At 43.1% G+C, this 25,994-nt stretch overlaps 1 protein-coding gene across 1 annotated transcript in view; it reads right to left on the bottom strand.

Moving 5' to 3' along the window:
• EIF3E (eukaryotic translation initiation factor 3 subunit E) overlaps positions 1 to 25,117 on the bottom strand; it is a 174,322-nt gene extending 149,205 nt beyond the window's left edge. Inside the window, exons 1-3 of the mRNA XM_033934790.1 lie at positions 24,985 to 25,117; positions 6,390 to 6,507; positions 3,804 to 3,921 (exon numbers count right to left, since the gene is read on the bottom strand). Of these exons, the coding sequence (XP_033790681.1) occupies positions 3,804 to 3,921; positions 6,390 to 6,507; positions 24,985 to 25,098 (350 nt within the window). The 5' untranslated portion in view covers positions 25,099 to 25,117. The remainder of the gene's footprint in view (positions 1 to 3,803; positions 3,922 to 6,389; positions 6,508 to 24,984) is intronic.
• Between the last annotated feature and the right edge of the window lie 877 nt (positions 25,118 to 25,994).

Here is a 25,994-nt window from a genome sequence, read left to right as displayed (position 1 = left end):
TTTCAACTACTCGGGAATAGACTGGAACATTGGACACTCAAATTGCACGAGAGAAACTAAATTCCTAGAGGCGACAAGGGACTGTTTCATGGAGCAGCTGGTCACGGAACCAATGCGAGGGGATGCCACTCCTGACCTAATCCTCAACGGGCTAGAGGGACCCTCAAAGGAAGTGGTAGTACTAGCACCATTAGGGAACAGCGATCACAACATGATCCAGTACAAATTAAGCATAGGAACATCAAAGGTGTAAAAGAACCACAACGACAGCACTAAACTTCAAAAAAGGAAACTACGAGGACATGAGGAAAATGGTGGGAAAAAAGCTCAGCAACAGCTCAGGGAAGATGAAGACCGTAGAGGAAGCCTGGACGCTGCTTAAAGGCACAGTGCTCGAGGCACAAGACCTGTACGTCCCAAGGTTTAGGAAAGGGTGCAAAAAAAAAAATCGAGCTAGAAACCCAGCGTGGATAACAAATGCAGTTAAAAAGGCGATAAGCGACAAGAAATCATCCTTCAGAAAATGGAAAAAGGAACCAACAAAGGAAAACCAGAAAGAGCACAAAAGACACCAGAAAGAATGCCATCGAGAGGTCAGGAAAGCGAAGAGAGAATATGAGGAAAGACTGGCGGGAGAAGCAAGAAACTTCAAACCCTTCTTCAGGTATGTGAAAGGGAAACAACCAGCCAGAGAGGAAGTGGGACCACTGGACGACGGAGACAGGAAAGGAATGATAAAGGAGGAAAAAAGAGATAGCTGACAGGCTAAACAAATTCTTCTCGTCAGTCTTCACCAGAGAGGACACATCCAATATCTCAGAACCCGAGGAGATTATAAGCAGAGACCACGATGAAAGGCTGGTACAACTAGAGGTAAGCAAAGAGGATGTCCTCAGACAGATAGACAGACTAAAGAGCGACAAATCACCGGGCCCGGACGGTATCCACCCAAGGGTACTAAAAGAACTGAGAAACGAAATAGCAGAAATACTTCGCCAAATATGTAACCTCTCCTTAAAAACTGGAGAGATCCCAGAGGACTGGAAAATAGCAAATGTCACGCCCATCTTTAAGAAGGGATCAAGGGGTGACCTGGGAAACTACAGGCCTGTGAGCTTGACCTCGGTTCTGGGAAAGATGATGGAAGCACTGGTTAAGGACAAAATCTGCGAACACATAGAAAACAATGGACAACTGAAGGCGAGCCAGCACGGCTTCTGCAAGGGAAGGTCGTGCCTCACGAACTTGCTGTACTTCTTTGAGGGAATAAAGAACCAGATGGATAAGGGGGAATCTATAGACATCATTTACCTTGACTTCCAAAAAGCCTTCGACAAGGTACCTCACGAACGGCTACTTAAAAAGCTGTGGAACCACGGGGTGCAATGGGATGTCTACTGATGGATCAAACACTGGTTGGCAGGCAGGAAACAGAGGGTTGGAGTAAAGGGCCAATACTCAGACTGGCAATGGGTCACGAGCGGAGTTCCACAGGGGTCGGTGCTGGGACCTCTCCTGTTCAATATATTTATTAACGACCTGGAGACGGGGACAAAATGTGAGGTTATCAAATTTGCTGATGACACCAAACTCTGCAGCAGGGTTAGAAGCACGGAAGACTGTGAAGACCTGCAAAGGGACCTAACGAGACTGGAAGAATGGGCAAAAAAGTGGCAAATGAGTTTTAACGTAGAGAAATGCAAGGTCATGCATGTAGGGAAAAAGAACCCGATGTTCAGCTACAAAATGGGGGGAATATTGCTAGGGGTGAGCAACCTTGAAAGAGACCTGGGGGTGATGGTGGACACAACACTGAAACCATCGGCGCAGTGTGCGACAGCCTCAAAGAAAGCAAACAGAATGCTGGGCATCATCAAAAAGGGTATCACAACCAGGACGAAGGAAGTCATCATGCCGCTGTATCGCGCAATGGTGTGCCCGCACCTGGAGTACTGTGTCCAATACTGGTCACCGTACCTCAAGAAGGACATGGCAGTACTCGAGGGAGTCCAGAGAAGAGCGACTAAACTGATAAAAGGTATGGAAAATTTTTCATACGCTGACAGGTTAAAAATGCTGGGGCTGTTCTCCCTGGAAAAGAGGAGACTTAGAGGGGACATGATAGAAACCTTCAAAATCCTAAAGGGCATAGAGAAAGTGGATAAGGACAGATTCTTCAAACTGTGGGGAACCACAAACACTAGGGGTCACTCGGAGAAATTGAAAGGGGACAGGTTTAGAACTAATGCTAGGAAGTTCTTTTTTACACAGAGGGTGGTGGACACATGGAACGCGCTTCCGGAGGGTGTGATAGGCCAGAGCACTTTACAGGGGTTCAAGGAAGGTTTGGATAGGTTCCTGGAGGATAAGGGGATTGAAGGATACAGATAAAACTAGAGGTAGGTTATAGAAGTGGTCAGAAACCACTTCACAGGTCACAGACCTGATGGGCCGCCGCGGGAGCGGACCGCTGGGCGGGATGGACCTCTGGTCTGACCCAGTGGAGGCAACTTCTTATGTTCTTATTTAAGATGTATGCACTGTCTTGGGCTATATATTTTTTTTAAAGTCCAAAATATTAACATATAACAAACAGGAAAATGGCATTAAGTCAGGGAACCTTTTATAGAAAGGGTGGACACCCAGGAGGGAGTAGAAAACATGAAAAAGGATCTTCAAAAAAGTTAGAATGGTCTAATATTTGGCAGCTAAAATTCAATGCAAAGAAGTGCAGAGTGATGCATTCCTTCCCATTCCACTCACAGGACTCAAGAGGCAGGTAGAGCTCAATGTGTGGATGAGATGTCAGTGCAGGGAAGAGGGATTTAGATTTGTTAAGAACTGAACAATATTCAGGAGAGGAAGGTTTGGGCACTACCTTAACTGGGGTGAAGCTAAAATGCTGGTGCTAAAATATAAAAAGGAAGTAGAGCAGCTTTCAACCTAGAAAGTGGTGGAAACCTGACAGTTGCACAATATATGATTCAGAGCGAGGTATGAACTCATCAGTGACACGGCAGAGGGAAGACCCCAGTGGGGAAAGCTGCGAAGCGGCCCGTTCAGTGCACTGCCACCGCTGCTGTTTTTGGATGCCTCAGAAGTATGTCAGTCTCATAGTGGGAGGATCAGTGGGGTTCTGCTGCACAGGGGGATGGGAGGGAGGAATAGAAAGATGCTGCAGAGGGAAGGCCCGGCTCGGGCAAGGAAGGCCGCGAAGCAGCCTGTTCAGAGCACTGCTGCCACTGATGCTTTAGGAGGCTTCAGAGAAGAGGTATGTCAGGTCACACTGGGGTGGGGGTTACTGAATCAACAAATCTGATTTTTTCGGTATGTATTCATCTTCCTCTCCTACTGCTGATAGTGGGCAGCTGCCCAGAAATAGTTGAAGCCTGGAAATTTTTTTTTTTTTTTAACTAGGGATAGAGTCGGGGGAGTGTCAAGGACATTCAGGAGGGACTGCAGGGTCAACCTTAACTAGGGCTTATTTTGGGGGTAGGGCTTATATTAGGAGCATCTTTAAAAATCATGCTAGGGCTTATTTTCAGAGAAACACAGTATCACACCTTTTTTCCTACTGGCTATTCCTCTCCCTATACACACAAGCATCCTTCTAACTTTAACCATCACCATGTGTATTCCATTTAGACATAATATATTAACAAATAGTTTTATAACTGACAGTAAGAATTGTGTTTCATTTTGGGTTACCTTTGAAAAATGCGTATTATACGGTTTGACAGAGAAAGGACCAAAGTACATCTGACTGAGGTATTTAAGGCAGCTCTAATGACTAAGCATCATACCTAGTTGACTGCATTTGTCTTGTAGTTTCTGGATCTTCAAACATCTTTACAATTGGTTCTGTTTCTGCTTGAAGTTGCTTCAACTGTGCAACGACAGTGGTTCTTTTCTCTCTTAAAGCTGGATGAGGAATGTTCAACAAAACAAAAATTAACGGTAGTGCTTATAAGAGCCAGATTCTCCAAGGTATCAAATCAATGCTCCATTAGTAATAGCATTCAAACAAAATACTATAACTAGCTTCACTAATGGGCTCCTTTTACTAAGCTGTGGTAGCGGTTTTAGCACGCACTGCATTGCCGCGTGCGCTAGATGCTAACGCCACCATTGAGCTGGCGTTAGTTTTTATGTGTAGCGCGGGGGACAGCGCACGCTAAAAACGCTAGTGCCATCTTAGTAAAAGGAGCCCTAAGATTTGGGCTCTTCTAGATAAGTTTTGTAAGGATCTAAATATTAATCTCATATGACTTCAATGTATTTGACTTGAGAATATGTAGCTTATTATTTTGTATTATTTATACACTGTTGTATTTGAAAAAAAATATTCAATAAAAAGGTTGGACTCTTTGTTCACTGGCCATCTTGGCTTCCCTTTTCTCCATATTTTAGTCAATCGTGCCCATTGTGCTTTCACATTGCTTTCTGCCATTTTTGTATGCTATTGACCCCTAGTGTGGTTTTTTTGGTATATTTTAACGTTCATTATTGGGGGGCTTTTACTCTTTAGCACATAGTATTTTGGATGCAATTTAGCATTTTTATCTCTTGTGGCTCAACCAGTACGGTATGTCTTTAGGAACCATATATTTTCTGCCACAATCAGCTTCATTCCTACACGTACCCTTGCATGTTTTTCTTCAGATGATGTATTGTGCATTTGCACTAGTGCTGTACAAATAATTTGGGAGAGACGTGCTGATTTTGATAACGTGTCCAGGAAATGCAGTTTGGAAGAATTTAAAGCCACAGGCATATTTCACTTTGAAAAACCTATTTCATGGCAAAGCTCATAGCCTAATCGCCTGCAAATCTAATCCCTTCACTTACTCTAAATCAGCTGGGCACAACAGTTCAAAAATACTAGAAAACCACTTAATTATTGGTTCAAGCTGAACTACTCTAACAGACTAAACTATTGTATAACTGATGACATTTGTTTTCCTTCAGTGTTTTCACACACTTAAAACCAAGTTGTCATCAACTGTCAGTTTGATGAGGAGTTTTGACTGTTAAAAATGAACATATTTTACAACTTTACGAGAGAACTTTTTTTTCCCATGAACAATTTCTCTATTAACAATTTGTTACCAACCAATATTCAAATTATCATATAGGAATATAAGTATGTTAGAGATTCTGGATTTTTTTCTGGCATATTTTTATTGCTATTCAACAAATAGCAGAAAAACACTCATGTATTATTCATTTCCCAAGGCACATGAGGCAGTTAAGATGTCACCTACTACAAAGGCATGAAATGAGGAAAAACAAAGAAACTACCTTAGGGCTCCTTTTACTAAGGTACTCTAGCATTTTTAATGCACTTATGAAATTACCACGTGCTACAACACGCGGTACGCTTCTAGAATAACGCCAGTTCAATGATGGCGTTAAGGTCTAGCACACGTGACAATTTAGCCCTTAATAATTCTCTAAGTAAGAGAGCTATATAGAGCATAAGCAAACTAATTGAAGTTAGAATTTCGAAAGCAACAAACACAAATGTGCAGCATCCATTAAGTGGGGCAGATTAGATACGGTTCTGATCAAGTACTGTCTGCCTAATCACCTTTAATTGCTTTCACAAATAAACTGGCTTCCTGCTATACTGCATAGCTAGAAAGATCTGTGATCTCTTTATCTACTTTAACAGTAAGAAAGTAGACAGGTCAAGTAAACCGCTGAGAATGGATTGCCCATACACGCTACCACTACTTATTTCTATAGTGCCGCTAGAAATATGCAGTGCTGTACATTAAAACATTCAACAGACAGTCCCTTCTCAGTACAGCTTGCAATCTAATCAAACAGGACAGGTAGGGAGTTTCTCGGGCATGGGTGCTTTACAAGCAAGTGGGAGTTAGGAGTTAAAAGCAACCTCGATAAATTGGGCTTTCAGCCTGGATTTGAATAATGCTAGGGAAGGAGCTTGATGTATTGTTGACTCTGGCAGTCTGTTCCATGAATATGGTGCAGTTCTGAAGTTGGAAACAGAGCAGTACAGATAAGAGAGACTTGCCCAATGAATGGAGTTCCTGGGGAAGAGTATAGGGAGAAATAAAAGGAGAAATACTGAGGAGTTGTAGAGTGAATGCACTTTTAAGTCAATAAGAGGAGTTTGAACTGTATGCAGAAATGGACAAGGAGCAAATGAAGCGACTTGAGGAGAGGGGTGATGTGCCTCTGGCACAATATAAGCTGTGCAGCAGAATTTTGCATGGACAGAAGGAGAAGAGAGATGGTTACATGGAAGACCTACGAGAAGCAAGCTGCAGTAATCTAGGTGAGCGTCACAGCAGCTTTGTTATTCTTAGCAGAGGGAACATAAACACAGTATTTATCACTTCTCACTATGAAAAGCAACTTACACTGAGGAATATCTTTATCCGAGTAAAGATTCTTGTACACATCCATAGCAAAGTCCACCATGTTAGTATCACTGAGGAGGTCCAGCTTTCCTTGCAACAGTTCCTTTTCATTGTATATCTGAAACAAAAAGATAGGAGGTTTCATAAGCAACTAAAAGAGCAAAATTTCCTTCTAAAGCCAGAGGATCATGTTCCCAGTCCAGCAGAGATATACCAGTTTCTACACGGACAACATACTCATTCTGTTCAATCTTGATATGAGAGATACTTCAAAGCGATTAGGAGAAAAGATGACACTTAACATCTACCACACACTTAACCACACTTCTGTTTATGTTGTTTATTGTCGGTAGTATTGTTATATGTTTGGTGGTTGTATTGTAATATGTTTATTGCATCATGTTGTTTTGCTGTATGTGATGGTTGTAATTTGTTATTTCTTATTTGGATGTCTTATTGTACTCCACACAGAACTGCAGGATATGCAGAATATAAATTTTTAAAATAATAATAATAAATACTTAACATCTACCTCAAGGGAAAGGAACCTTGAGGGAACAGACTAACTTGGGAGTCATTTACAGAAGAAGTTGGAGGACTGGTCTACTGTTTGGCTCCTAAGTTTCAATGCTAAGAAATTCGATCATCCATTTAAAATGCAGAAACAGACCCCAGTAAATTTTGTGGCAATAGTTATAAAATTCTGTGGCACTTCTGTGACAAACTTGCACAGATCGCATATCAAATAATGCCTATTTTCTTTGGGGTAAGGTGGGAAGGAGGAAAGATCTACTATAAGTGATTCATTGTGTGTAAGGGAAGCAGGGCTGCGTCATAAGTTACTGTATTTTTCACTCCATAAGATGAACCTGACTATAAGACACACCCTAGATGGTAGCAGGATTGAGATCCAAGATGGTGACGGAGTAAGTCGTGTCGGCGAGAGGCTCCTGCACAATTGGTAAATTATCTATTACTTGCCTCTTTCCTGTTCCTACAATGCCGAAACGCAGGGGAAGACAGAGGGGCGTTCTTCCGGCTTTCTCTGCCTCTTCGCCGTCGATGCAGACGGCGATTACCAGCTTTGCCGTCCCAGTTGGAGCGGGCGTGTCCGCTGACCGAGGGGGGCAGACCTCGATCTTGGAGGGCGAGACTTCGCTCAGCCCGATGGGACCTGGAGTTCCTCCTCGCCCCGGGACGGTGTTGGGAACGTTGTTGGCAGCACAGGAAGCCCCGGAGTTGTTTCCTCCAGAGGTGCTGCCGATTTCCCCTCTGACCCCGGATGAGATGCACAGCTTGTCGGCTCGTCTGCAGCCGACAGTGGAAGATGGAGGAACAGTATCCTGTAATGCTACAGAGAAGGAGAAAGTGGAATCCAGTGGAGTGATTCCAGGTACAACTTTGCTTCCTCCTTTGATAAGACCTGATGTTATAGACATGGAGGCTATTTGGAGTGGCTTGGAATTACTGTATAAGGTATGCTCTCAATTCATCACTTCAGCCCAGAGTACCAACATACAGTTTAAGACTTTTGATGAGAAACTTCTAAAACAATCCGATAGAATAGACAAATTGGAAAAATCTGTGACTGAAGCGAAAGCTTCAATTAATTTACAACTGAAGGATAAAAATTTACTTGTTAGAAAATTGGAAAATTTGGAAAATGCTAACAGGAGTCTGAACCTTAGACTTTTAAATTTTCCTATTTCCAAATTCCAATCGGCAAGAGAACTGTTTCATTCTTTCTTGAGACTAGTACTTAAATTTCCTGAAAACAATTTACCACCGTTACATAAATCATATTATTTAAATATTCCTAAAGAGGATAATGGAAAAGGAACTGTAGCAGGAGATTTAGACCTCACAGCTATCCTGGAAACATCTCAACAAGAAGAAATTATGGGAAGAGCAACTTTATTGGTAACCTTTGTTTTTCAACAAGATAAGGAAGCAGTTCTTCGTCTATTCTACAAAACTGACAATTCAGAATTTCATGGTTCAAAAGTCTCAATCTTTCCTGATGTATCAAAATGGACTCAAGATAGACGAAATAAATTTTTAACTTATCGTCAGTCAATTTTGAGTATAGGAGCAACTTTTCAGTTACGTTTTCCCTGTAAATGCTGTATTACCTACCAAAATAATAGATATATATTTTATGAACCTGATCAGTTGAAATTTTTTCTTGAGGGTAAGGCAGCTGGTTAAGCTCCAATTCCCTCCATGCCTTTTCTATTAACCAGGATGTTAATTTAATTTAATCCAACTGTTTGATCTCCTAATTTAATTTGAATGAATATTTCTTGAAAAACCAACTTCCCTTGGAGGTGTAGGATTCTCTCTCCCTAATTTGTGGACTATGAACTTAGTTAAATCTGTGGAATTTTTGACTTATAATTTATGTTATGTTTCTTCTTAAATGTTTATTTCTATCACATTGTTGTTTAACAATTTGTAAAACTATAAATAAATAAATAAAAAAAAGACACACCCTAGATTTAGAGGAGGAAACAAGAATATAAACATTCTGAACCAAATTGTGCACCCAGATCCCCCTCACTACCTGCCAAAAATAAAGAAAGAATGGCAGGATATTTTGCACAACTTTTCTATCAGGTACTTATAAGTTTTGCATGATGAGGAGCAATCTACACTATGAAAGACAGCTCTTGGTAATGTCTGCACAAGGGAAGAAAGGAACGTCGGTGCTTGAACTAAGCTGGCTCTCGCTTTTTGGAGCAGAAATTTGCAAACTGTTAACGTAAGGGTGCACAGACACAGTAACAGGATTCCTCCTTTTCAGACACAATATCCTCTAACAGCCAAGAAGGACTTCCATGTACAAAACGAGAACAGCAACTCCAGTTGCCTAACCTAGTAAGAGTAGCAAGCAAGCAGGTTTATCTTATATTTAAAAATACTAGTTATACATTGTGTTTGTCAAATACACACAAAACTCATCCCGATCTGCTCAGCTCAGAAGCTTGCACATATGGGCTTTGAAATCATATAGCACAGTGCGCTGAGAATGCTGATATAAAAGCACGACTAACGCATCCATTCCCGGCCTTGATTTTGGTGGAGGGGGGAAAGCTGTACGCGCTCTTCCTTAACCCCCTACACGAACTCCTCGGGGAATGCCGGTCACCTGACCCGTATTCAGGCTCAGTTAGCAAAACGGGGAGATTTAATAGTCTGCCTTTGCTTTACAGCGAGCACGGTGAGGGGAAGCCATATCCAGACTAATGGGAAGGCGGAGAGGGTGTGGCGGCTGATGAGTACAATTGGATACCTGGAGCTGGGAGGCGTGCCAGGGCTGAGATTTTCGATCGGTGCTGCAGAGACCGGGGAGAGTGAGAGGTAAGAAGCATGCGTGTGTGTCAGTCACTCTGCGCTGGGCGGTGGATGTTTTAAAAGGAAAGGCAGGCAGGGGGTGTTTTAAAAGGGCGGGCGGTGTTTTAAAAAGATTGGGATGGTCGTCTTCGCTGCATAAGACGCACCGACATTTCCACCCACTTTTGGGTGGAAAAAAAGTGCGTCTTAGAGTGAAAAATACGGTATCTTTCCCTGCCCATTCCTACCGAAGTAGCACTTTACCGAGGTATGGACTGGCAGAAGAGGCAAAGGGAGGAAATATGGATTCACTTTCACATCCAAATCTTTTTTTGTCTCAACCTCTTCCAATTCCCTAACTTACCTGTCATGCACCTATTTCACATTTCTTATTTATTTGTTTTCTATAACCATGGTCCCCAAAGAGCTCAGAAAAGGTTACAGGTTTAACATACATAATTTCCATACAAGTTTACGATACAAGTTTTTATCCTAACTTGATACATACTAGGGTCCAATATTAATATACAGTTTACTGGATATAATTTGCTATAGTTATCCTTACGGTGCAAGATTTTCAGTACCAGTTTTATCCTAATTTGACACACAGAAAGTTACAGTGTATGATACAAGTTATCCTTATGTGACACATACTAGTTCCAGTACCAATATACATTTCTTTGTAGTATATCGGTCAAGGGCAGGGGTTTAGTTGAGGTGGTATGTTTTTATTGCTTTCCTAAAGCTGAGGAGTTCTTCAAGGGATCTGATCTGTGGGGGCAGTGAATTCCAGTGGTTCGGTATGAAGTGGGAGTTTGCAGTTGGAGGGCAAAACCAGAGGGCATGTTGAGGTGTATTTCCTTCTGGGAGCAGAGGGACCAGTTTGGCACATACGGAGAAAGCTTAGTCATCATGTAGTCCTGCACCATGTTGTGCAAGGATTTGAATGCTAGGCCCTCGAAGATACGTTTGGCTATGGGTAGCCAGTGAGCCGACGCTAGAGCCTGGGTCATAGGCACAGAGGTTTTTCAGAAGTCTGATCGCCACGTTTTGAACACACTGGAGACGCCGCACATTCTTCACCGTGAGACTGATGAATAGTGCATTGCAGTAATCCATGCAGGAGAGTACTAAGGCATAGAGTAGTTGGGCAAAGTCAGACTCTGAAAAATAGTTCCTTATTTTTCAGTGATGACTGATAACTAATGTCGTCATTCCATAGTAAATGCAAAATGTTTGTTATGGGCGAATGTAGAATGGTAATCCTATATTCAGTCAGTATTCATCAGTGTGGCTTGGAGCAAGTTGGATAAGTCCTTCTGTGATGAGCAACAAGGCAAATGAGGAGCTCCTTGTGCTCATCATTCTTTGTGAGACTTGAATGCATTAAGGCAATTGCTCTTTCAGTAGATTCGTTGACCGTCACTGATGAAGCCGACTGCTTCAAAATATGGTAGTGTGGATCATCTTTCTGTTTTGCAGGATCTTTAACCAAAAATTGTTGAGCCTTTTCTTGTCCATTTGTGTCAAGAACACCAAGGATCCAAAATGATGATGATAGTTTTATTTTTAGATATACCTGGAACCTTACCCAATTATCACAATATTATATTGATTCCAAGTGTATGCCACTTTATTTCAACTTGTGAACATATATCTTCAGGCCTCAGCACCACCACTCCACTGCTCTAATAATTTTGCAAAGCGAGAAGAAATTACATGTAACACCATCACTGGCCCTTTTGATTTTAAACTTCTTAAAAAATGTATTTTTCTAAATACGTGTTTCATTGATTAAATCTTATATTTAAATATTATTTTAGATCATTTGACCCAGGAGAATTGTTATGGGGTTTGCAAGCTCCTGTTTTGAGCAAGAAAGATAGAAATGTGCTGGATGAAGAGATATCTGAGCAGGAAGTGCTAGCGGCTTGGGCATGATATAAAAACAATAAAACGCCAGGAATGATGGATTTACAATTGAATTGTTTTTTTGTTTTTTAAAATATTCTATAAATCACTCCTTCCTCATATAGTGGCTATCTATATGAGGAAGGAGTGCCTTGGGACCGGTAAGCTACAACAGCTGATGCCCTAATAATAATAGTGTTACCAAAACCAGGCATAGATCCCCTAAATTTTGCCAATTATAGATTGTTCTCTCTTACCAATGTGAATGGGAAAATATTAGCTAAAATATTGGCAGTGGAGCTAAGTACAGTGGTGCCTCGCATAACGGACGCCTCGCACAGCGAACGCTGCGCACAACGAACTTTATGTCTTGATCCGTACAACGAACTTCGTTTCACACAACGAAGTCGCCCGAGCTGCATCCTTCCGCGCAGGCACTGCGCTTAACTGCCCTCTCTCCGCCTGGTTCCCTCTTGCCCCCCCCCGACTCCCCGACACGATCGGGGCAAGAGGGAGCTCAAGCCCTCTTGCCCCCCCCCCGACTCCCCGACACGATCGGGGCAAAAGGGAGCTCAAGCCCTCTTGCCCCCCCCGACTCCCCGACACGATCGGGGCAAGAGGGAGCTCAAGCCCTCTTGCCCCCCCGACTCCCCGACACGATCGGGGCAAGAGGGAGCTCAAGCCCTCTTGCCCCCCCGACTCCCCGACACGATCGGGGCAAAAGGGAGCTCAAGCCCTCTTGCCCCCCCGACTCCCCGACACGATCGGGGCAAAAGGGAGCCCAAGCCCTCTTGCCCCGCCGATTCCCCAACTCCCCGACAATATCGGGCCAGGAGGGAGCCCAAGTCCTCCTGGCCACGGCGACCCCCTAACCCCACCCTGCACTACATTACGGGCAGGAGGGATCCCAGGCCCTCCTGCCCTCGACGCAAACCCCCCCTCCCCCCAACGACCGCCCCCCCCCAAGAACCTCCGACCGCCCCCCCAGCCGACCCGCGACCCCCCTGGCCGACCCCCACGACACCCCCAACCTCCTTCCCCGTACCTTTCTGTAGTTGGCCGGACAGACGGGAGCAAAACCCGCCTGTCCGGCAGGCAGCCATCGACGGAATGAGGCCGGATTGGCCCATCCGTCCCAAAGCTCCGCCTACTGGTGGGGCCTAAGGCGCCTGGGCCAATCAGAATAGGCCCGGGAGCCTTAGGTCCCTCCTGGGGGCGGGGCCTGAGGCACATGGGCCCAACCCGACCATGTGCCTCAGGCCCTGCCCCCAGGAGGGACCTAAGGCTCCCGGGCCTATTCTGATTGGCCCAGGCGCCTTAGGCCCCACCAGTAGGCGGAGCTTTGGGACGGATGGGCCAATCCGGCCTCATTCCGTCGATGGCTGCCTGCCGGACAGGCGGGTTTGGCTCCCGTCTGTCCGGCCAACTACAGAAAGGTACGGGGAAGGGGGTTGGGGGTGTCGTGGGGGTCGGCCAGGGGGGTCGCGGGTCGGCTGGGGGGGCGGTCGGAGGTTCTTGGGGGGGGGCGGTCGTTGGGGGGAGGGGGGGTTTGCGTCGAGGGCAGGAGGGCCTGGGATCCCTCCTGCCCGTAATGTAGTGCAGGGTGGGGTTAGGGGGTCGCCGTGGCCAGGAGGACTTGGGCTCCCTCCTGGCCCGATATTGTCGGGGAGTTGGGGAATCGGCGGGGCAAGAGGGCTTGGGCTCCCTTTTGCCCCGAGCGTGTCGGGGAGTCGGGGGGGCAAGAGGGCTTGAGCTCCCTTTTGCCCCGATCGTGTCGGGGAGTCGGGGGGGGCAAGAGGGCTTGAGCTCCCTTTTGCCCCGATCGTGTCGGGGAGTGGGGGGGGCAAGAGGGCTTGAGCTCCCTCTTGCCCCGATCGTGTCGGGGAGTCGGGGGGGGCAAGAGGGCTTGAGCCCCCTCTTGCCCCGATCGTGTCGGGGAGTCGGGGGGGGGCAAGAGGGCTTGAGCTCCCTCTTGCCCCGATCGTGTCGGGGAGTCGGGGGGGCAAGAGGGCTTGAGCTCCCTCTTGCCCCGATCGTGTCGGGGGTGCCAGGGAGTCACCCACCGTACCACCCGATTCGGGTAAGCGCAGGTATCGGTGGGTGGCTTATTTGCGGGGGGGTGCCTTATTTTACATTTTTTTCTAAAAAGGGGGGGCTGTCTTATTTGATGGCCCTGCCTTATCATCGGGGAAACACGGTAGAAAAAAAAAAAAAATGAACAGTTAAGTCCCAGTTTTTGCCGCTGAGACTCTGCCCTCTCACTGTAAAATTAGACTCTACTTAGTCTGTCTTTAAATTTAAAAAATGTGTGTTGTTTTAAAAAACAATTATGTTTTTAGATGTATCTAAATAAAAATAATAACCAAAAATTTATCTTTTTTTATGTCATCTTAGCATATTTTATGCTACAGAACGAATTATTTTTTTTAACATGTATTGTTATGGGAAAACGCGTTTCACACAACGAACGTTTCACATAACAAACTTGCTCCTGGAACGGATTAAGTTCGTTGTGTGAGGCACCACTGTATCTACTAAACACCAGGGTCAGAATACTTCTAATAATTCAACTCAAAACAAAACCCTACACGGAAAAGGATACAAACTCTGCAACACTAAAAGGCCTTACTCATTCATTCATCATCCACACAGCACAACATGCAACAGCAAGAGGAAAAAGAAAAAGAAGTGGAGAAAAAGGCTTCAGTTCGGCTTCATCTGGCCAAAAAAACTCCACTCCTTCAAAAACACCACTCCTGCATATATGAAGTGAAACGGAGGGTTCCCCGTTGGGTTTCTTGGCTGCCTGGCCCTGGAGGAGAAGCTTTGAATTGTGAAGCGTTTGGGAGCCAGTAGCAGCTAAATGGTTTTTCTTTGTTTGACTGCCTCTTCATGTTATATCCTGGACCGAAGTGCTGCAGTTCTCATTAGTCCACTAATATCACCGTATGTGGCTGTGTGCACGTTTGATATTACTCTGCAGGCTATTACAGTGCTTTTTTTCTCACATTTTTTGCCTATATGCAGGAATGGTGTTTTTGAAGGAGTGTTTTTTTTGGCCAGATGAAGCTGAACTGAGGCCTTTTTCTCCACTTCTTTTTTCTCTTGCTGTTGCATGTTGTGTTGTGTGGATGATGAATGGATGCGAGTAAGGCCTATTAGTATTGCAGAGTTTGTATCCTTTTCCGTGTAGGGTTATGCTAAGTATCTACCCCAACTAATATATATGGATCAATCTACACACTACACAGAACTCTAGCTACAGTTACGACTTGGATGGAAGCCCACAAACTGAAACTCAACCCAGCAAAACTAAATTCATCCTCCTAGAAAATAACAAAATCCCAACCATAACCAACTTAGAAATCAACTCTATCAACTACCCTTTGCAAACCACCCTAAAACTTCTAGGTATGACTATTGACAGAGGCTGCACCATGCAACCACAAATTAACAAAACAATACAGAAATCTTTCGCAGTTATGAGAAACCTTAGACAAGGCCGAAAATTCTTCGAAAAAACACAATTTCAGCTCCTAGTACAATCTCTAATCCTAAGTATCCTAGACTATTGCAACATCCTCTACCTCCCCTGCCCTGCAATAATGATTAAACAACTACAGACAATTCAAAATACAGCTCTGAGACTCGTCTATTCATTGAAAAAACATGATCACATTACTGAGGCATTCATCAATTCTCACTGGCTTCCAATCCAGGAAAGAATACAATTTAAATTCTACTGTATACTATTTAAAACTATAAATGGAGACAGCCCAACCTACCTAAACGACCGCCTCATCCAAACCACCTCTACCAGGCATAGAAAAACACACACCCCATTCACTTACCCCCCAATCAAAGAAGTAAAACGGAAAAAACTATACAACGGACTACTGGCCACTCAGGCAGCGAAGATAGACAACCAATTCTCCAACCTATTGACAACAACCCCAGACTACAAGATGTTCAGAAAGGAAATAAAAACTATACTCTTCAAGAAATCCCTTAATAAAGCTTAATACCATGATAAAGCTTACCATCCCCTCCCTAACCCCAGATCCTACTTTTCTCTCTCTTGGAAACCTTCTCTGATCTAACATTGTAACCCTTCTTCCATAACTCTTTTTGTAATCCGCTTTGAACCGAAAGGTAATGGCGGAATAGAAATCTGTAATGTAATGTAATCTAGATTTGTATCATATTGGAATTCTGAAAATAATATCAAATTATGTCTACAACTGTGGCAAAAACAATAGAGAGCCGATCTTCTTGGTAACCCTTGATGCAAAAAAGGCATTTGATCAGGTTGAATGGAGGTATATGCTTAGAATTTTGGAATGTTTGGTATTGGTCCCTGGTTCTGTCAAATGGTTCAAGTACTCTATAAGGAACCTAAAGCATGTCTGTATATTAATAATGTGATGGTGAACTCTTAATTTAGTAGTTGCTATTTGTGGTTGTTTTTCTCTAAATAAATCTAATTACCATTCTTGTAATAGTTTTATACAAGTCCTGAGCAAAAATTTTGGGGAGTGTGTGGCGCAGTGGTTGGAGCTACAGCCTTAGCATCCTGAGGTCGTTGGTTCAAATCCCTCGCTGCTCCTTGCAACCCTGGGCAAGTCACTTAATCCCCTAATTGCCCCAGGTACACTAGATAAGAGTTTGAGCCCGCCGGGACAGATAGGGAAATATGATAAAGTACCTGAATGTAAACCACTTAGGAAATAAGTGGTATATAAATAAATAATTAAATAAATTACAGCTTCCCGGATCACAAGGTGGGATTAACCTGCCCAATTTCTTCTGGTACCATTGGGCATATATAGTGCAATAAGGAATGCATTGGCTGATCTCAATGTTCCTTGTAAGTTGCACACCTTTTAGCAAGAGGCCACACAGCTGTTCAGCCCCACTGTGCTGTCAATGAGGTCGGGACCAACACCTTGTACCACTACTTTTGCTGCTGCTTTCCTGAAGCAGAAGCAGCAAACAAACAGACCAGCAGCAGGACCTTCCCAAACTTATCCATGGCTGCTGGCCCACACTCTCTGATGTCACTTCTTCCGATCCTGCAGCTGGTTTGTTTCAGTTTGCCACTGCTGCTGCTTTGGGATGCTAGAGAGCAGATGCCGGTGGATATGGGATGGGTGGGAGAGAGAGGAGGCACTGTAGAAACTGATGGAGAAGGGGTAGGGCAGATAATTGAAGGAAGAGGGGTGGGGAGAGAGGGGGGACAGAAGCTGTTGGAAATGGTTTGAGGGGAGAGAGAGGGGCAGATTTTGTATAGAAGTGGGAAGACAGATTCTAGATAAAACAGGGGAAGGAAAGGACAGATGCCGTGGGCAAGGTACAGCGAGCATCCTCAGAAAATAATATTAAAGATTGAACTAGGCCAGTTACTGGGCAGACTTGTACGGTCTGTGTCTGTGTATGGCCGTTTGGAGGAGGATGGGCAGGGGAGGGCTTCAATGGCTGGGAGGGTGTAGATGGGCTGGAGTAAGTCTTAACAGAGATTTCGGCAGTTGGAACCCAAGCACAGTACCGGGTAAAGCTTTGGATTCTCGCCCAGAAATAGCTAAGAAGAAAAAAAAAAAAAAAAAATTTTTAATTGAATCAGGTTGGGCAGACTGGATGGACCATTCAGGTCTTTATCTGCCGTCATCTACTATGTTACTATGTTACTTCAAAATTGTTTTAGACCTTACGCCTTTAATTGTATTCCTCTTCCTGGAAAAGTCCAGCTATCTTTTTGATGTACTAGGTCCAACGTCTTTAATTGTATTTCTCTTCCTGGAAATGTCCAGTTATCTTTTTGATGTAATCCGCTTAGAACTGCAAGGTACAGGCGGAATATAAGCCATTAATTTAATGTAATGTAATGTAATAATGGAACAGGGGAAGTGAAAGGAAGATGCTGTATGGAAGGTGAGGGGGAAAAGGCGTCAGACATACGGAAGGGGAGAGATACAGTAGAATCTCAGTTATCCGACACCCATAGGGATTAGTGGATGCTGGATAACTGTTTTTCTGATTGATTGAGAGTGCTGTGTTGGAAACACTGTCTAACACAAACCTCACCACTCCTTAATTTGCTTAATCCTGTCCTGAACATTATTCAATTTATTATTCCACAGTAGCAAGAGGGCATGTTATAAAACACAGCATACATAGTGAAGAAAGCACACTAGTCTTATTTGAATGTCGCTTATCAAATATATTATCAGTAAGACAAGCCCAATTATCCAATGGAAGTACTGTGTGCTTTTGCTTATTTTTGAAATTTCTGCAGCTCAATTTTTAAATACAGCAACTAGTGTTTATTCAATCATAAAAATCAACTTATAGACTGCATAACCGTGAAGATATATGCGGTTTAAAAAAGATTAGCCTAAGTCACAAATGAAACCCTGAAGAAATTAATTACCCAGAAATCTAGAGAACAAATAAATCTTCAAATGCCTTCTAAAATCCAAACATGACATGGATAGAGAGAATAGTTGTTTCAAATCTTTGTCCCAGAGGACGGCCTGGTAAGACAGTGTACATTCGTGATATCTTTTAAACTTACATCCCTTCACTAAAGAGTAAATGAAAAAAGCATGAGCTTTGCGGGAGTTTTTGGGATTAAAGACTGAGAATACCTCCAAAAGGTATGAGGGTGCTTGACCAGTTATAATTCTAATAATAAATGCAACCAAATTTGAAATGATTCGGGCCTCCATAGGTAGCCAATGTAATTTGCCATAAAAAGGAGATGCATGATCATATTTTTTCAGACCAAAAATTTAGTCTCACCGCTGTGTTCTGTATGAGTCGTAATCTAGAAATATTCTTTTTTACCCCTGAAAGATATTTATTACAGTAATCTAGGTGTTCCAATATTAACGACTGGACCAGCAAAGCCTTTGATACAGTTCCTCATAGGAGGCTGTTGAACAAACTTGAAGGGCTGAGATTAGGACCCAAAGTGGTGAACTGGGTCAGAAACTGGCTGTTGGACAGACGCCAGAGGGTGGTGGTTAATGGAAGTCGCTCGAAGGAAGGAAAGGTGAGTAGTGGAGTCCCTCAGGGTTCGGTGCTGGGGCCAATCCTGTTCAATATGTTTGTGAGTGACATTGCTGAAGGGTTAGAAGGAAAAGTGTGCCTTTTTGCAGATGATACCAAGATTTGTAACAGAGTAGACACCGAAGAGGGAGTGGAAAATATGAAAAAGGATCTGCAAAAGTTAGAGGAATGGTCTAATGCGTGGCAACTAAAATTCAATGCAGAGTAATGCATTTGGGGATTAATAATAGGAAGGAACCGTATATGCTGGGAGGAAAGAAGCTGATATGCACGAACGGGGAGAGGGACCTTGAGGTGATAGTGTCTGATGATCTAAAGGCGAAAAAACAGTGTGACAAGGCAGTGGCTGCTGCCAGGAGGATGCTGTGCTGCATAAAGAGAGGCGTAGTCAGTAGAAGGAAGAAGGTGTTGATGCCCCTGTACAGGTCATTGGTAAGGCCCCACTTGGAGTATTGTGTTCAGTTTTGGAGACCGTATCTGGCGAAGGATGTAAGAAGACTTGAGGCGGTCCAGAGGAGGGCTACGAAAATGATAGGAGGCTTGCGCCAGAAGACGTATGAGGAAAGACTGGAAGCCCTGAATATGTATACCCTAGAGGAAAGGAGAGACGGGAGATATAATTCAGATGTTCAAATACTTGAAGGGTATTAACGTAGAACAAAATCTTTTCCAGAGAAAGGAAAATGGTAAAACCAGAGGACATAATTTGAGGTTGAGGGGTGGTAGATTCAGGGGTAATGTTAGGAAATTCTACTTTACGGAGAGGGTAGTGGATGCCTGGAATGCGCTCCCGAGAGAGGTGGTGGAGAGTAAAACTGTGACTGAGTTCAAAGAAGCGTGGGATGAACACAGAGGATTTAGAATCAGAAAATAATATTAAATATTGAACTAAGGCCAGTACTGGGCAGACTTGCACGGTCTGTGTCTGTATATGGCCATTTGGTGGAGGATGGGCTGGGGAGGGCTTCAATGGCTGGGAGGGTGTAGATGGGCTGGAGTAAGTCTTAACAGAGATTTCAGCAGTTGGAACCCAAACTCAGTACCGGGTAAAACTTTGGATTCTTGCCCAGAAATAGCAAAGAAGAAAAATATTTAAAATTTTAAATTGAATCAGGTTGGGCAGACTGGATGGACCATTCGGGTCTTTTTCTGCCGTCATCTACTATGTTACTATGTTTTTAAATGCAGTGATATCAAAATAAGCTCTAAAACTGTCCGCAATCTCCATAAAGTGTGGAAAGCCTTGCGGATTACCATATTAACTTGTTTCTGCATAGTCAAATTCTGATCCAATGTAACTCCCAAAATTTTAATCAAAGAACAAATTGGATATTGCACAGTCTTGATAGTAATAGTGTCCTGAATACTGCTGCTGCCTGCCAAGCTTGGCAAATGGGGCCCCAGCCATCTTCAGAGGAATTCCTCAGCTGACATAGCTTGAGGGTCCTTATCAGCTGGAATATTTATGTATTGTTAATATGATTATATTGTGTGTATATGAAAAATGAATGAAAGAAATTGCATTACAATTAGTACTATTATTATGGGGGGGTCTGGAGTGAAGTTGGTTGGGGTTCTTGTTTGATATTGCTTAGACTTAGAGGGTACTTGGCTTGAAGAAGTTGAGAAATGCTCTACTAGAACACTATACCACAATGAAAGGAAATTTCAGAAGAAATTAGAAAAAAATAATTGTTGAATTGTATCAGTCTGAAAAGGACTATAAAGCCATATCTAAAGCTCTGGTACTCCACTGAACTACAGTGAGAGCCACTGTCTCCAAATGGAGAAGACTTGGAATGGGGGTGAATCTTCCCACGTGTAGCCAGCCAGCCAAAATTAAGCACACTAAAACTCATCTGGGAAGTTATATAAGATTATCTCATCTGGGGAAAAATATGGTCAACTCTAAGGGCTCCTTTTACAAAGGCGCGCTAAAATGCCGCGCGTGCTAGCCGCTGCCACCTCCTTTCAAGCAGGAAGTAATTTTTTGGCTAGCACACCTAAGTATGAGGAGCCCTAAATGTAAATAATCTGGCATATACAAGCACATTTTTATTTATATTACTTGGAGGAAAAGACCTCACCAACCGGAATTGCAGAGTTAATATGACACTCCGCATATATCAACAGTTATATTTCTTTTCTTTTTTTTTTAATTTAATATTTATTGAATTTTTCAATATATTCAAGCATACTACTTGTACAGAAAGGAAATTTAGCAAAAAATTAATACAAATGAAAACATATATCAAAGAATATCAAATATAAGCATAAATTTCTACTCAAGTCCTCAAACAGATCTAAGAAGGGAAATAGGCGAATCAAATGAATTATTTAAACCAGGCAATAACTAGTCGGATGAGATTAAAGCACCCTTTCTTAAACTAAGCACTTTCTTTCTCCAGAGATACAGTTGAGAGAAAAGTTTTCAGTTGAGATGGCTCAAAGAAAACATATTTATGAGAATGATAATTAACAACACATTTACATGGATGTCGCAAGTAAAAGGTCGCCCCCAGAGATAAAACACCAGGTTTCCTTAACAAAAATTCTCGTCTCCTTCTCTGCGTATCCTTGGCCAAATCTGGGAACATCTGAATTTTACAACCTAAAAACTCTTTTTGTTTATTTTTAAAGAAAAGTCTCAGCAACCAGTTTTTATCTGGTGCGAGAGCTACTGTCAAAAGTAAAGTTGCCGGGGTCACTAGTTCTCTATCAGACATTTCCAATATATTAGATATATTCATTAAATCAGCTCCCAATTTCTGTTGTTGTTGCTGTTGTTGGTCTTGAGGCTTATTTGGGAGATAATAAACCTGCGTAAATGGTGGTAATGACTCTTCAGGAAGCTCCAATACTTCCGTCATGTAGCGTTTCAACATTTCCCTTGGGGCTATCACAGAAACCCTGGGGAAATTTATCAGTCTGAAGTTATTATTACGAGAAAAGTTTTCCATTGCCTCCATCTTCCTTCTTAAGTTAGTATTGTTTTTGATTAATACCTCAGTAATTTGTTGGGAAACTTTTAATTCTTGATGAATATTTTGTGTTGAAGTTTTTGAGTCCTCAAGTCCAATCTTTAATTTTTTAATCTCAATTTCGTGATTTTTTAGTTTCTTTTCTAATTGTTGTAATTGCGGGTTAATGGATCTTGCCAAATTGGCTACCAGATCCCACAGTCTAATGTAACCTCTCGGGGCTTCACAATTTGAAATGGTTGTAGTTTTAATTTAGTTAGCTCACCCTCTGGCAGCGTGTCTCCTCCTGCAGTCTGTTGAATTCTCTCATCCCCCACTGCTTCCTCCTCAGTCTCCTCGTTCAGACTCCTCTGCTCCAGCAGGGAGTTCTGCAGCACAGTTCCCCCGTAGTTCTCCTTAGCCTCCGAGAGGAGGTGAACTCCAACCTCAGGAAGTTCCTCCTCTCGCGGGGAACTGGTCGACTGAGGGCATGGGGGAGGTGCTCTTACTTCGGGGCTTAGCGATGTCTCCGGCCCCATGGTGAATGTCATTGACGCGCCTCCGCCTAGCGTCTCCTGCGGGGAACTCCCCGAAGCTATCGGCGTGCCCTGCATTCTCCTCATTAACTCCTCAATGTTTCAGAAGATGGCCGTTCTGGAGCGCTGCGAGGCTCTAGCAGCGCTACGTCCCCTCCTCTTCGGCATCGCAACAGGTAAAAAGTTGAAAATAGGAAAAAATATTTTAAGGAGTTCCCGGGAGAGTGAAACTCAAGCGACTCCTCGTGCAGCCATCTTGGATCTCCCATTCGCGCCTCAACGGTTATATTTCTTATCATTTGTCATAAAAACCTCTGGTATATTTTATTTTTTGAAAAACAGTCTCTCTTATGTGCAATTTTATTTTTTTAAAGATCATGTTTTATTGTATTTATAGTCCAAAGAAATAAAACACCAAAACGTGGTTCACACTTATCTTAAACAATTGTTCCAACAGGGTCTGTTTCACCAGGCATTTGGGCTTCTTCAGGGATTTATATATTTGCCCACTTAAGAGTGCACGTGGAGCCGCCCCACAGGCCTGCACCTTCATTCAACATGTCACTATTGATCACTCCTGAAAAAGCCTGAATGCCAGGCACAACAAGGTGATGGACCTCATTCATAGAAAACTTTGTAAACATTATAATTGCTGTACCAGAAAAGCACTGGGCTCATGATGACCCTAAGAGAATTATGGAGAATGAAGAGGTTACAAATCACTTGGAATATCTTCAGCCGGACCAATAAAAAAAGCTGAGTACAAAAATCTGGGATCCTATATTCAGAAAATGTTGAGTTCTTAGATTAATGTTCCTAAATTAATCTAAATTTATGGCCTCTCACTTTTCAGATGAAAATTCATCCTAATTTATGAGTTTAAAAGTTACACTCATAAATTTAAATCAGATTTATGAGCCCCGTGCTGGAAGTCAGTATTTAGCCCCTAACTTCTTTTCCCCACCCTAAATCCGTCCATTGCCACTCACTTCTGATGCTCCTAAATTTAAAAGCTTAGTGAAATTGGGTAAAAAAAATTATGCACTCAACTCTAGTAATTTTTTAAATGTAAATCTTAAGGCTTTATTTTTACAAAATACAGCAGCAACATCTGCAACCATATCCAATTATTATGAACAGAAAGAATATAACTTCCCTTATACCCTGACCCTCCCCCCACCCCTCTCTCCACACACACACACACACACACACACACACACACACACACACACACACACACACACACACACCTATTATTCTCCCAACTGGCCCATTCTTCAGCATCCTTATTAAGGTCCCCTGCATTAGGGTTTTTATCGCCAGTCGTTGCAGTAAACAGGAGGGCAGGAAGATCGCTCCTGCTCCGTGCACCAGGGAGGGAGGTGTGGTTGTCAATTTTGGCAGGCACAGGAGGCAGAAGGGACTTCTCCTGTCCTGCCAACCTTGAGGCCACTGAGGAGTTGGGGGTGTGTGCAGGGGAGATGGGGGAGAGGGTTGCATGGGGTTTTTTATTTGGCTGAGATGGGGGATCCCTCATATCCCAGCCCACCGCTGGACTACTGGGTTCCATGGAAGGTCCAATGGAGGCCTGCAAGGCAATGGGAGGGAGGGAGATGGTACAAAGCAGTGATTGAGGGGGGTATGGGTGCAGAGCCTGACAGGGAGGGAGGGGGAATTGGTGCAGAGCCTGGAAGGGAGTGAATGGGTCTGGTGCAGAGCCGGGCACTTGAATATTAAGCCTCCATCTTATATTCGAGACAACCATCTTTCCTTCTTTTGGGGGGGGGGGGGGTGAAATGGATGTCAACTTATATTTGAGAATATATGGTATAACTAAAGAATTGCTTTGAGAGACTTTTGTAAATAGTTTTTAAAAGTTGAAACTGCAACCCAGATTTTCAAGTAAGAATATCCTGTTTCTACCGTGGCAGATCCAAGTTACCAAATTTTCATCAGTCTCAGCTCGATTCTTTTCAGCTAAGTAAAAGACATGGTAAATTATTTGAAACCAGAAAAAAATTATCCTTCAGTCTACCAAAGTAAGCCTGGCCCAGGCCAATGCCCAGCTGAAAAAACTGACTTATTTTTGTATACCTTGATCAGAGCTAGCTAGTGCCCAAAAACATTGTGAGTGAAACCAGAGTTGTACTCCATTAAGCTTAGTTGCCAGACCATCATTTCATTCATTTACTACTACTACTACCACTACTAATAATTTCTATAGCACTACTAGACATATGCAGATATCAAAAAACAGGAGACCATCCATGCTCAAAAGAGCTTACAATCTAGTCAAGAGCAAGACAGACAAACTGGACAGGAAAGTATATGGATACACTGCTATTCAGTTGCATTTGATGACAGCTCACCAATACTTGTCTGAGGAGACTAACACTGTTATTCTATGCCTCATTACAGAGAAAATAAAGAGGTTGGACAGGAATACTAAAAACCAGGACTTGCATGTCACAAATCAGTAAACCAGGGCACGACAGTGACAATAGCAACACTTACACAGAGTCCCAGAGCTTAATTACATTTGCTAAGCCGTTTATGAAGCGATTCCCCCCAATGTCTTCTCCCTTACAAGGTTTTTGAGAAGGCACTCGGATTCCATCTTCCATTTCCCTCGCTCCTAAGAAGACAAATTGTCTCTAATCCTTTAACTCCGCAGACCTCGGATCAACACCCAGCGGCAGGACCCACGTGGCGAGGACGAGAAAGGCCGACTTCTGCTTGGCCACGCCAGCCCGGCCCCGTTGCCCCGCGAGGTCACAGCACCCTTACCTCTTTTACGGAGAGAAACTCCAGCAAGGGGAAAACTAAGTGCCGGTCCAGGAAGTGAGCGATCTTCGTGGTCAGATCGTACTCCGCCATCTTGTCTGGGAAAAAGAGATGCATTCAAAGCGGGGAAATCTTTATTAACAAAAAAAAAAAAAAAAGGGGAAACACAAGTACGGCGGCGCAAGTCGGTCAGAACAAGAAAGGCAGCAAAGCCTGCGCGCAAGTGGCGAAGTGACCGGGGCATGGCTTCTGTTGGTATGAACTAGAGGAGCACAGTCAGTGTTAGGTCTGATGAGGCACTAAACTCTTTTTTTTTTTTTTTTTAGATGGACGCAAAACCAGATAAAATGTTAAGAAAAAAAACAAATCACCGAGAGAGCTTACAAGTAACCAAGCGCCTTGATTTGAACATTTTGGCGCTTTTGTTTCTATGGAACGAGCAGAACTGTAATGCAAATAATAATGCATAAAACAGCCTTTCCTGATTCAAGGTGTTTTGAAGCTGTGCCTGATTTTCTTAGCTTCAGATTAGTTCCTGCAGTTTATAGGCGCGGTGCATTGAATAGCAGAGTTAAAAAGTTCAAATTTGTTATCTAAAGGAACAATGGTGCATATATAAATAGATAAGTTATCCTTTGTGCCCCCTTTCTAGTCCGTGGGCTCAAACTCGCGGCCCGCCAGGTACTATTTTGAGGCCCTGGGTATGCTTCAGGTGATTATTTGGGAGTTTTTTTCATCAAAACGGGACATCTATTAATTGTCAGTCCCGCCCCCAATTTATTCCATTCATTTTTCATGTACACATAATATCTTATTAATTCATAATGGTAACCATAATTTAAAAAACAAACAAACCACAAAGCACAAGATATGCAGAGAAAATGTTAATTATCATTTATATTTGGGGGGGTTTCAAAGATGTCAAGGCAGATGACTTTAAAATATGCAATGTCACCTCAGTAACTATAGAAAAAGAGACAAATATAGTGCAAAATATAGACAGCAAATATAAA

Source organism: Geotrypetes seraphini, chromosome 2 (assembly GCF_902459505.1).
Source record: "Geotrypetes seraphini chromosome 2, aGeoSer1.1, whole genome shotgun sequence".
NCBI classification, from domain to species: domain Eukaryota; kingdom Metazoa; phylum Chordata; class Amphibia; order Gymnophiona; family Dermophiidae; genus Geotrypetes; species Geotrypetes seraphini.
The sequence above is the reverse complement of the archived record's forward strand: the minus strand, read 5'-3'. Positions and strand labels throughout refer to the sequence as shown.